Source organism: Cherax quadricarinatus, chromosome 1 (assembly GCF_038502225.1).
Source record: "Cherax quadricarinatus isolate ZL_2023a chromosome 1, ASM3850222v1, whole genome shotgun sequence".
Lineage (NCBI taxonomy): Eukaryota > Metazoa > Arthropoda > Malacostraca > Decapoda > Parastacidae > Cherax > Cherax quadricarinatus.
In genome coordinates this window covers 38035996-38048462 of record NC_091292.1, presented here as the reverse complement: position 1 = coordinate 38048462, position 12467 = coordinate 38035996, and the positions used below count along the sequence as shown (strand labels likewise).

The window sequence follows — 12467 nt, the reverse complement described above, 5'->3', positions numbered from 1 at the left end:
TCTGATATTACTCTTGCTTTCTATTTTGAATTTTTATTCAAACAAAAAATAGAAGATTTACTATTATGCAGACTACTGCAATACTGTAATAATTGTGTAAATAACATCAACCCATTCATGACTGCATATTAGAATGGCTAGTTGGACATTTATTGGACAATGGCATCATTTGTTTACTTTTGAACATCGGCAAAAATCGAACATTTTCCTTACTTTGAGCTCCATTTCAAGGTTCTTTTTATAGTAAAATTAATCAAAATCACCTCTATTTCTATAATATGTTTTCCATTCTATCAAATGAGACTAAGAAAACGAGAATACAACCATAAATACTATACGAAAATAGATCACAAAGTCGGCATTTTAATTAAAAAAAAACGATCCAAGTTTTTTTTTCTCATTATGCACTGCGTGCTCCAGGATTTTTTTTATATGGTGCACACTGACCACACAGACCCATTCTCTCACATGTAGGCCTACCAGCTTTCTCCTTCTTGATTTGAAGCTACTAGAATTTATGAGTACATGTATATATACGTCAAACACAGTACCTCGTAAGACGTATATATACGGCTGTGACAGTCAAAGGGTTAACGCTTTGACTGTCGAAGGGTCCAATCCTGAAGTGTCTCCTGGTGTCGCAAAATATTCGAAAAAAAAATTATTTTTTCTTATGAAAATGTTAAGATTATTTTTCTGATTGTTTTAGTCCCCCAAAAAAATTTTCCCATCAGTACTTACCGAGATATAGAGTCCTGAAATTTGCTGAAATTGATCTGCTAGTGGCAACAGCGGCGACTGCCGCTCACCCGGTAAACTTTGATTTACTTGTATTCGATGGTTTCTTGTTTTTTTCACTATTTTATTTTTTCACATAACTTTTGTGGCCTGTGAGACCAAATTATTTTGCAATGTTCAAATATACACTCGTTGAATGTAATACAATTATAGCAAAAACACTCGTATCATTATAATGTTGCTAAAACTTGTTTACACAAACAAACAATGTAAACAAATATTTATTACGATTGTTTTATAATATATATACATATGTACAATCACTGGACACTTTATTAGAAGTGCTGCAGCTTGTGGAATTCTTTGAAACATGGGTATAAGAACAATGGTGTCTTACACTCCTCACACATAAAACGAGTGTCTGCATTTTTGTGGGCATTTTGTGGTATGTCTACAGACAAAACACCTCTTCTGAGCATTTTTCTTGGCAGTAGTAGCAGGCAGTGGTATGGGGTAGTGATCACTAGACCTCAGACGAGAGGACATGTGTTGATAATTTCATGGGCGCTGGTCTATTGCAGGTGTTGTTTCTTGGTACTTGAATATTATTTGTCTGATGACTGACAAACAAAATTCACCATATTTGGGTTTGTTCTTGGCCTTCAACTTATACATATTATAAGCATTCAGCATGGAAATGTCAAGAAGATGAAAAAACAGTTTTATGTACCACTTATAACTCTTGCGAACACAGTCAGCAAACCCAATCTGCATGTCACATTTGTCCACTAAGCACATATTGAGGTTGCAATCCATCACAGCTGCAGGCTTTATAATGGGTTCATTGGTCTCTCTATTCTGCTTGCCAGTGTCTACCATTTCGTGTCGGTGAACTGATGTCAGCAGTGTGGTATCACGTTTGTCATGCCACCAAAATGCCATGATGTCATTGGCAACAAACACCTGCACTTCACCTCTACGACTGTCAGCATCGAACCTAGGCATATGTTTACGATTTCTACGCACTGTGCCACACACATCTGTCATGTTCATACGCAAGAAATCACTGAGTATAGGGCTTGTGTACCAGTTGTCAAATATAAAATATGCCCCTTACCAAGATATGGCTCCATCATTGTTCTAACCACATCACCAGAGATAGCCAGTAACTTCCTGGTATCTTCCATTGTTTTACCGCCAGTGTACACAATTATATCCAAAACCAGACCAGTTTTGCAGTCACACAGAACAAATAACTTTATACCAAAGCGTTTCCTCTTGCTTGGTATATACTGCTTGAATGAGAGTCTTCCTTTGAACAAAATCAAAGACTCATCAATAACAAGCTTCCTGAAGGGATAAAAATACATACAGCACTTTTGTTTCAGGTACATAAACACACGTCTGATCTTATATAACCTGTCGCTTCTGTCAGGCCTGGTTTTGTCTGAATAGTGTAACATACGTAACAGTAACACAAATCTATTCACTGGTATAATGTCACTGAAAGCAGGGGTTGAAATCAGGCGGTCTGTCGCCCAGTATGTGTTGACACTATGCTTATACACATGTGGCATAAGCATTATTGTGGCAAAGAACAGATACATCTCTGCCACAATTGTGTCCTTCCACTGGTGTAGGTGTGATCTTGGTGACAGAATAGTGTTTGCCATGGTGTACTCATAGTATGTATTGCTTTCCCTGACAATAATGTCCATCAGGGGTTCATCGAAGAGCAACTGAAAGCATTCCACTTCAGTGGGATTTTTCCCAAGTGTACATGATGGCCATATTCCACTTTGTCCTCCATCAAAGTCATGGGGATTGGGAACAAACTCGTCATCTTGCTGCCAATCCCAGATGCGGTCAGCTGGTGTGTTCTGGATATTGTAATGTCGTTGTGGTTGTGGGAGTGTGGGGTCGGCCGAGGCTGGTTGTAGTTGTGCAGAGTCAGCAGCGTGGGCAGTAGCGTGGCCCGCTGCTGGTGTCACATGACTCATGCCACCATCACTATCACCACCACCACCACCTGTTGCCTCACTCACATCATTTATACCCATTGTAACAATATCGTCATCTTCATTATCAGGACGTGGTGTAGGGCCACGGGATGTGCTCCGAGATGTACTCCTTCCTCTTGGAAGAGCATATGGCACACTACCAGACCGCATGCGACGTCGTATATACTGCAGCTTCACTGGGGAATATTCACCCTCACTGTCACAACTAGAACTGTTTTCAATAACCTTGAAATCACTATCACTATCACTTGCACTGCTTACATCTGAGTCTTGTACACGGGCAAATAGTTTCCTCTTTCATCCTGGTACAGGTGAACATGAACAAGCCGGCCAAGCACCAGAGGTGGAAGGTTGTGGGTCATCTGGGTTTTCATCACTAATTATGTTATCCTGGGTAATTTTCTCGGTCACACACGCTTCAAAACCAGGGAATTCACTTTCACTGACACTATCATCACTGTTTGAGCTATCACTTGGGAACAAAAGACCTCCAATCCGCCGAGGAGTAAGGAACTTCTTACCGCGAGGCATGGTGAAAATGGACTACCAAGAAGGCGTTACCACAATGTACCGCTGAATCCCAGATTTTTTTCACAGGGTGCACACCGACCACTGAGACCCATTCTCTCTCATGTAGGCCTACCAGCCCTCTCCCACTTGATTTGAAGCTGCTAGAATTTATGCGTATAGATATGTCAAACACGGTATCTCCCATGACGTATACATATGACCGCGACATCCAAAGGGTTAATACTGCTTGTAGCTAGTTCTTGGATATCTGCACAAGGGGCGTGACACCAATTTCCACAAAAATAACAATTTATCCATGTGGAAGCCCATTTGTTTGATTGACTGCAGACTCCACAGAGCTTCATAATGATTTGAATGGTTGATTTACTGTAATTCTACTAGTAACCTCTTGAATACTCTATTAATAACCTCCTTAAAGTGAAGCTCTAGCTATTTGTATTGCTATTTCTAACTGTACTTGTACAGTGGTCCCTCGTTTTTCGTAATTAATCCGTTTCTGGAGCCGTTACTATAAACGAAATTTAAGATTTACGAATCAATTTTCCCCATAAGAAATAATGTAAAAACAATTAATCCGTTCCTGACACCCAGAAGTATTAAAACAAAAAATTTTTTTACATGAAATATACATGTAGTACATAAACAATACAATGAGAAATGATGAATGAAACATTAACAGCATAACACTTACCTTTATTGGAGATTCTTCTTAGTGTATGGGAGACTGGAGGAGGAGAGAGAGTGGATTGTTTATAGTTTGGAAGGGGAATCCCCTTCCATCAACACCTCAGGCACCATTTGCTTTTCTGGGGTTGCTTCTCTTCTCTGTTTCTTAAGGCCACTAGGACCACCTTGAGAGTCACTGGAGTCCTGTCTCACAAAATAACTGTGGAGAGAGCTCTGTTTCTGGCGTCTCTTTAACACTTCCCTAAAATGGCCCAAGACTTTGTCACTGTACATGTTGCCAACCTGGCTTGCAACAACCTTGTTAGGGTGATGTTTCTCCATAAAGCTTTCCATCTTACCCCACATAGTAAAAATCTCTTTAATTTCTAAAGAAGGCACCTTCTTCCATCTCTCTTCCTCCTCCTCTGCAGCAAGATTCTGAGCTGCGATGTGTTGCTCTTCCTTCTGAAGCTCTTGCAGCTCCTCAGTGGTGAGCTCTTCATTGTGGTCTTCCACCAATTCTTCCACATCCTCCAAACTCACATCCAATCCCATGGAACTCCCCAGTGCCACAATTGATTTTACAACAGACATAGGCTCATTAGGGTCAGTCCCAAATCCATCAAAATCTGTCTTGTTGACACAATCTGGCCACAATTTTCTTCAGGCAGAGTTCAATGTCCTGGTAGTCACTCCCTCCCAAGCCATACTTATAAGGGTTATGCAATGGAGGATGCTGAAGTGTTCTCTCCAAAATTCCCTTTGGGTCAAGTGAGTGTCTGTGGTCACAGTCAAGCACCTGTGAAATATTGCTTTTGTGTAGAGTTTTTTAAAGTTTGCAATAACCTGCTGGTCCATGGGTTGGAGGAGACGAGTGGTATTCGGGGGCAAGAACTTTACTGTCATGAACCCAAACTCCTCTAAAATTAGGTCATCCAAGTTTGGAGGATGAGCAGGTGCATTGTCCATTACTAGCAGACACTTGAGATCCAATTTCTTTTCCAGGAGATACTCCTTCACACTAGGGCCAAACACTTCATTGAACCACTCGATGAAAATTTCCCTCGTGACCCATGCCTTACTATTAGATTTCCAAAATACACACAATTTACTCTTCATAACATTGATTTTCCTGAACACTCTGGGATTTTCAGAATGGTACACTAGTAATGGCTTCACTTTGAAATCCCCACTAGCATTAGCACAGAACATTAGCGTCAGCCTGTCTTTCATAGGCTTGTGTCCTGGCATTGCCTTTTCCTCTTGTGTAATGAAGGTCCTCTTTGGCATTTTCTTCCAAAGAGGCCTGTTTCGTCACAATTGAACACTTGTTCAGGTTTCAGTCCTTCAGCCTCTATGTACTCCTGGAATTCATGCACATATTTTTCAGCCGCCTTGTGGTCCGAACTGGCAGCCTCACCATGCCTTACCACACTGTGTATGCCAGTACAGTTCTTAAATCTCTCAAACCAGCCTTTGCTGGCCTTAAATTCACTCACATCACCACTATTTGCAGGCAATTTTTTTACCAAATCTTCATGCAACTGCCTAGCCTTTTCACAAATAATCTAAGTCATAAGAGTATCTCCTGGTAATTGTTTCTCATTTATCCACACCAATAATAACTTCTCAACCTCTTTCAGTACTGGTGATCTCATTTTTGTCAGCATAGTTACTCCCTTTGCAACAACAGCGTCCTTTATTTCCTTTTTGTTGGCCACTATGGAACATAAGGTTGTGTAGGGTTTCTTATACATCCTGGACAGTTCGGCCACACTTGTACCACTCTCATATTGTTCAATGATGGTTTTCTTAAATTCAATTGTATTTCTCACCTTCTTTACCACAGGCTTGGCACTAGGAGCTTTCTTTGGAGCCATGGCAGCTTATTTAGTACTTGCAAGCACTAAAATAAATGGAATATTATGAAATATTTCGCTGGAGCACGTGAGGGGACCTTCGCTCACTGGTAAACAATGCCAGACTGGCTGCCGCCCCGGCTCACGCCGTGGGTACGCGTCCTGGATGAACTACGACTCGCGAGTCAACCTATGAAAAGCGAGTCCATGTTTATACGAAAATACCCCTATGATTGGCGAAATTTACGATTGCCGGGAACTATGAAAAGTGGGGGACCACTGTATATTAGGACAGCTTACCGGTGTACGTTTCTGTTTTATATTTATTGTTTGTGTTTGATAAGGGCACCTACAACCCCATCCGTTTACAGTCTGCTTTATTGTCCAACGAATCCGTTTGAAACCAGTCAAGGGTTCGGAACCAGTTGGATCTGATCAGTGGGTCACTTATTTAAAACATACTGGTCGGTGATTTGGGCTAACACATGAAGGATCTACTGACTGAATACCTTGACTGAACGAATTGGCTGAATGACTTACTGACTGACTGATTGACTTACTGACTTGACTGAATGACTTACTGACTTAACTAACTTACTGATTTGACTGAATAATTTACTGACTTGACTGAATGACTTGAGTGAATGACTGAATGACTTGACTGACTGAATGACTTGACTGGCTTACTGAATGACTTGACTGACTTACTGACCTGACTGACTGGCTGGATGACTTGACTGACTTATTGAATGGCTTAAAGTTAGACTTTTTCTCTGAAGAGGACCCTGAAACAGTGTCTAGAACAGCTGATGCCTTACCATCAGTTGTATAATGTACTGCAGGACAAAACAGAACAGAAATACATTACAGAATTTATGCACACTCCAGTACAACCATCGACTTTAGTACCAGAACCTCCACCATCCACCTCAGCCCAGTAGGGCTACAGCATAACTCTCCATTCTTTTCACAATCATTGATAAACACCAGCATCCACAATTTAACCCTTTGACTGTTTTGGTCGTATATATACATCTTACGAGGTACCATGTTTGACGTATATGTACTCATACATTCCAGCGGCTTCAAATCAAGCAGGAGAAAGCTGGTAGGCCCACATGTGAGAGAATGGGTCCATGTGGTCAGTGTACACCATATACAAAAAATCCTGGAGCACGCAGTGCATGAGAAAAAAAAAACTCTGACCGTTTTTTTTAGTTAACCTGTAAATGGTCCAAGCAGAGCTACGTTCACGTGTGTAGTGCTACAAAAGTAGATCTACGTTTTTTTTTACATATTTTCAAATATAACAAAAAAAAAGTAGATCAAAGTTTTTTTACACATTTTCAAATGTAAAAAAAACAAAAAGAAGATCTACTTTTATTACATACTTTCAAATGTTGAAAAAACGTATATATACGTTTGGACCGTTTACGGGTTAAAATGCCGATTTTGTGGTCTATTTTCATATAGTATTTATGGTTGCATTCTCATTTTCTTGGTCTCATGTGATAGAATGGAAAACATATTATAGAAATAGAGGTAATTTTGATTGGTTTTACTATAAAAAGAACCTGGAAATGGAGCTCAAAGTAGGGGAAATGTTTGATTTTTGGCGATGTTCAAAAGTAAACAAATGATGTCATTGTCCAACTAGCCATTCTAATATGCAGTCATAAATGGGTTGACATTATCTGTACAATTATTACAGTATTGCAGTAGTCTGCATAACAGTAAATCCTCTATTTTTTTTTTGAATAAAATTTCATAATTGAAAGCAAGAGTAATATCAGAGGGGCCTGGAGACATGACTGATGAACAAAGAAAATGTTATTTTAGAGCCAGGAATGTCTGCATTGTACATTCTAGACCTTATTTTGAAACTGTCATATTTTTTAATTTTTGTGAAATTGGCCAAACTGCAAATTTCTGACCACGTTATTGGGTAGTTGAAATCGGTAAATGGGCAGTTTCTTGTACTCAATCGATAGAAAAAAATTCTAAAGGAATAGCTATGAGTTTGGTTGACTGGAACAATAGAATTAGCTGAAAATAGGGCTCATAGTTGGCAAAATTGCCGATTTGTAAATATCGCTGAGGTCACTAACTTCGCGAGAGCATAATTCCATCAGTTTTCCATCAAATTTCATTTTTTTGGTGTCATTACAATCGGGAAAAGATTCTTTATCATTTCATAATATTTTTTTTTTTTTTTTTTTTTTTTTTTGAAATTTTGCGACACCAGGAGACACCTCAGGATTGGGGTTGTGACAGTCAAAGGGTTAAGGTAAGAAATACTATTATTTCTGTTGCATTTGTAGTCTTAAGCAGAAAAAACAACATAATACATTATGACAATGAATTACAATTACATATTCCTTTTATTCTGTAAGATCTGTTGGTCTAAAAAAAAAGTTGTTTGGCTTTCTGGGGGCTCCCAGGAATATGACCCAATTTTTCTCGTAAGTTCTTCAACTCATCTAACACGGTTTTACCTAACACGGCATTTTCAGGAACATAACTACCGTGTTAAATGACATGGTCTACTGTATATACATTACACATTATATTGGTCTCACAGGCCAAAAAAGTTACTTGAAAAAATAAAATGTTAAAAAATAAAAGAAAAAAAATAGAAAAAAAAGTAAAAATATTACCTAGTTAGAGGCAGTCACTGGTGTTGCCATAAGTGGTTCACTGTCAACTTCATGTCTCTAAATCTTGGTAAGCACTGATCACAATTTTTCTTTTTTTTTTTTTGCTGTTTTAAAACGCTCAGAAAAATATTCTTAAGATTTTGGTAAGAAAAATCATTTATCTTTTCGAATATTTTTTGACACCGAAAATGGTTTTAGGATCACAGGTCTCGACAGTGAAAGGGTTAAGTCTCCATAAGAATACTACAAGTTTCATGAGATCTACCCGTTACATCACTCAATTATAATGAGGCACACCAACATTTTACTTCTCATTAACTGCATCTTTATGTCAGGTTACATGCCATTTTCTAAAACTTGTCTTACCAGTCTTCACTATTAGTTCTTATTGCTTGATTGAACTTTCATTACAGAAAAAATAAAACAATGTGCTTAAAATGATCAATGGTATTATGAAATATTAACTACCTTTAATACATACCTCTCTCTCTGGGATGTCATGAGAAATGAAGAAAGAATTTTTTGTGATGCCCTTGATATTTGGATAATTATCAACAGAAGGATGATTCTTAAGCTGTGGGTATATGGACGGCACAAGCAATCTTGAGATGCTGGGCCTCATCCGATGCTGGTATTGAAGAGTCTCATATCTAGAATAGGAAAATGTACTTTAAAAAAAAAATTATATACAGGAGGGCCCCACTTATACGGCAGGTTAGGTTCCAGGCTACCGCCGTAAAGCGGAAACCACCGTAAAGTGGAACACCCTTTTTTCCACTTATAAATGCATACAAACACTAGATAACAAGTTTACACTAACATATATTAAGTTAGCAATAGAACCAGGCATCAAAAAACAATAAAAAAGTACAATACACACATAGTGCACTCATTACTTACCTTAAAATATTTATAGTCTTAATCTAGGGTGAGACAAGTAGTATTTATTGTAAGAAATCAAGTGTGGTATGTATGGTAATAGCCAGGCTACCTTACCAGGCCACCCCACCCACACATACTATTCTATGATATTTAAGCATCCCAGAGCGATAAAATGTATATACAGTTCACTCATTACTCACCTTAAAATATTTGTAGTCTTAATGTAGGGTCAGGAGTAAGTAAATGAGATAAAACGAATAAATGAGAGAGAGAAAGAATGAGTACATGAGAGGGGACAGGCGCAGAGTTATGTAAACAAACCAGGCGAACGTAAGTTTTGTAAACAAACGAAGTGTACACGTCTGGTTTGTGTACAAGTTACATTGTGTACAGGTTGTCTCTACATTGATACGGTAGAATTAATAAAGAAGAACACTCCCATTCTCATGTAACATCATTTTGAGAAGAAATGAAACTCTGAGTGAAGGCAATGGACATAAGTCACACTGACTTTTTTGGGTTATCCTAGGTTCTCTACACGTATGTTGTTATGTATGATAATCTATGTAACTGTATTTGTGTATACCTGAATAAACTTACTTACATACATACGAAAGGAATAATTTTCTACAGTTACCCCCAGTAACACATTTTCTCTTATGTTAGATTAGAGAAAATGTTATTCTTGCCATCACTTGTACAAGTTATGTGGCTCCCACATCTTATATTTATGTTTATTTATTCTATTGTGGGGTGTATTTATCATCTTTTTATGTTATGTATCGTGTTTATTATATAATTTTGAAAAAAAATATCATGGATGGATTAATGAAAATGTTAATATTAACGTAATATACAACATTTAATGAGACTCGGTGAGTATTGTTATTATTATTATCATTTCTAATATGTGCAAGTCGTCTGCTCCCACATCTCACATTTATGTTTATTTATTCTACTGTGGGGTGTATTAATCTTATTTATATGTTATGCATCGTGTTTATTATATAATTTTGAAAAAAATATCATGGATGGATTAATGAAATTGTGTATATTACCGTAATATATGACATTTAATGAGACTTGGTGAGTATTGTTATTATTATTATTATCATTTCTAATATGGCGTCACTTGTGCAAGTCGTCTGCTACCACATCTCACATTTATGTTTATTTATTCTACTGTGGGGTGTATTTATCTTATTTATATGTTATGCATGGTGTTTATTATATAATTTTGAAAAAAATATCATGGATGGATTAATGAAAATGTGTATATTAACGTAATATACGACATTTAAATGACTCGATGATTATTATTATTACTAATATGACGTCTGGAGACATAAGACACTTACCAATTTTAATGTGTACCTGTATGCCAGCACAGTATGTAAGTTTATTTAGGTACAGGTATACATAAGTATAATTATCAGAGTATATATAAAATATGAAATAACTTTTAAAAACATTTGAAATTTTGGAGTTTCCAGACAAAATGGAGAGACTTAGTGCTTACTGAGCTCATGGAGAATGTAAACAAACAGGGTGGGGCACGGTGACCGTATTAGAAAGTCAGGTGGGGGGAGCCATATAGCGAGTTTTGGTCATAATTTGAAATGTCCGTATTAGCGGAATGCCGTAAAGTGGGGCCTTCCTGTATACATATAAATATATATATATATATATATATATATAAATATATATATATATATATATATATATATATATATATATATATATATATATATATATATATATATATATATATACAGTGGACCCTCAACCAGCGATGGCATCGCTTAACGATAAATCTGACTAGCGATACATTTTAACGCAAAAATTTTGCCTCGACTAGCGCTTAAAAACCCGACCAATGCTATTCATTCCGTACGAGACGCGTCCTCTTTGGCCTGAGCGTGCCTCACTTGTCCCTTGGGTGCCAGTGTTTACAAGCCAGCCACCACGGTCGCTTCCAAACATACAACTGGAACATTTCATATTATCACAGCCTTTGTAGTGATTGCACCTGCAAAATAAGTCACCATGGGCTCCAAGAAAGCTTCTAGTGCCAACCCTACAGCAAAAAGGGTGAGAATTACTATGGAGATGAAGAGATCATTGCTAAGTATGAAAGTGGAGTGCATGGCTCTGAGCTGGTCAGGTTGTATAATAAACCCCAATCAACCATCGCTACTATTGTGGGCAAGAAAACGGCAATCAAGGAAGCTGTTCTTGCCAAAGGTGCAACTATGTTTTCGAAACTGAGATCGCAAGCGGTAGAAGATGTTGAGAGACTCTTATTGGTGTGGATAAACGAGAAACAGATAGCAGGAGATACCATCTCTCAAGCGATCATATGTGAAAAGGCTAGGAAGTTGCATGATGATTTAATTAAAAAAATGCTATTTTTTAGCTTAAGACTATTTACTTTGTTTTATACTTAATTCTAACTATAGATTCACTACAAATCTTATGATTACAAGCATTGATCCTGATACCAACCTCTTATTTAACGACTTAAATGATTCAAACAGTTACTGTAATTACTACACTGCAGAACAATCAAAGGCACTTCTCAGTGCCAACAACAACATAACTATCTTTAACTACAACATCAGATCTTTAAGCAAGCATTACGATGACCTCATAGCATTACTAAATTCCTTACATGCCAATATGTCCATCATTACACTAACTGAAACCTGGCTAAAGCCTGATAGTACAGATGTCTATGCCATTCCTGGTTACACAGCCATACACAACTGTAGGCCAGACCAACAAGGGGGTGGCACAGCCATATACTACTCAGACCAACTAGAATGTATCACTAATACTTGCACAAGGGATGAACATGGGGAATATATAATAGCCAAATTCAAATCCAAATACCTACAAAAACCTCTCACATTGATAAACATTTACAGAGTTCCACAGTCAAACATTAGCCAATTTAGTCAAAACCTAGGAAGTATGATAACTGATGCACGCATGAACAAAGATCACTTACTACTCTCAGGTGACTTCAATATAAATCTCCTGCAAGACCAGGACCCACACGTTACTGAATTCACAAACACAATGAGTAACTGTATGTTGCTACCAACAGTAAC

At 37.7% G+C, this 12467-nt stretch overlaps 1 protein-coding gene across 5 annotated transcripts in view; it reads right to left on the bottom strand.

The window, feature by feature from the left end:
• LOC128687835 (NFX1-type zinc finger-containing protein 1) overlaps nucleotides 1–12467 on the bottom strand; it is a 772006-nt gene that overhangs the window by 425087 nt on the left and 334452 nt on the right. For all 5 annotated transcript variants that reach the window (XM_070079951.1, XM_070080150.1, XM_070079996.1 and 2 more), the window contains one exon: nucleotides 8954–9122. In XM_070079951.1, the coding sequence (XP_069936052.1) occupies nucleotides 8954–9122 (169 nt within the window). The remainder of the gene's footprint in view (nucleotides 1–8953; nucleotides 9123–12467) is intronic.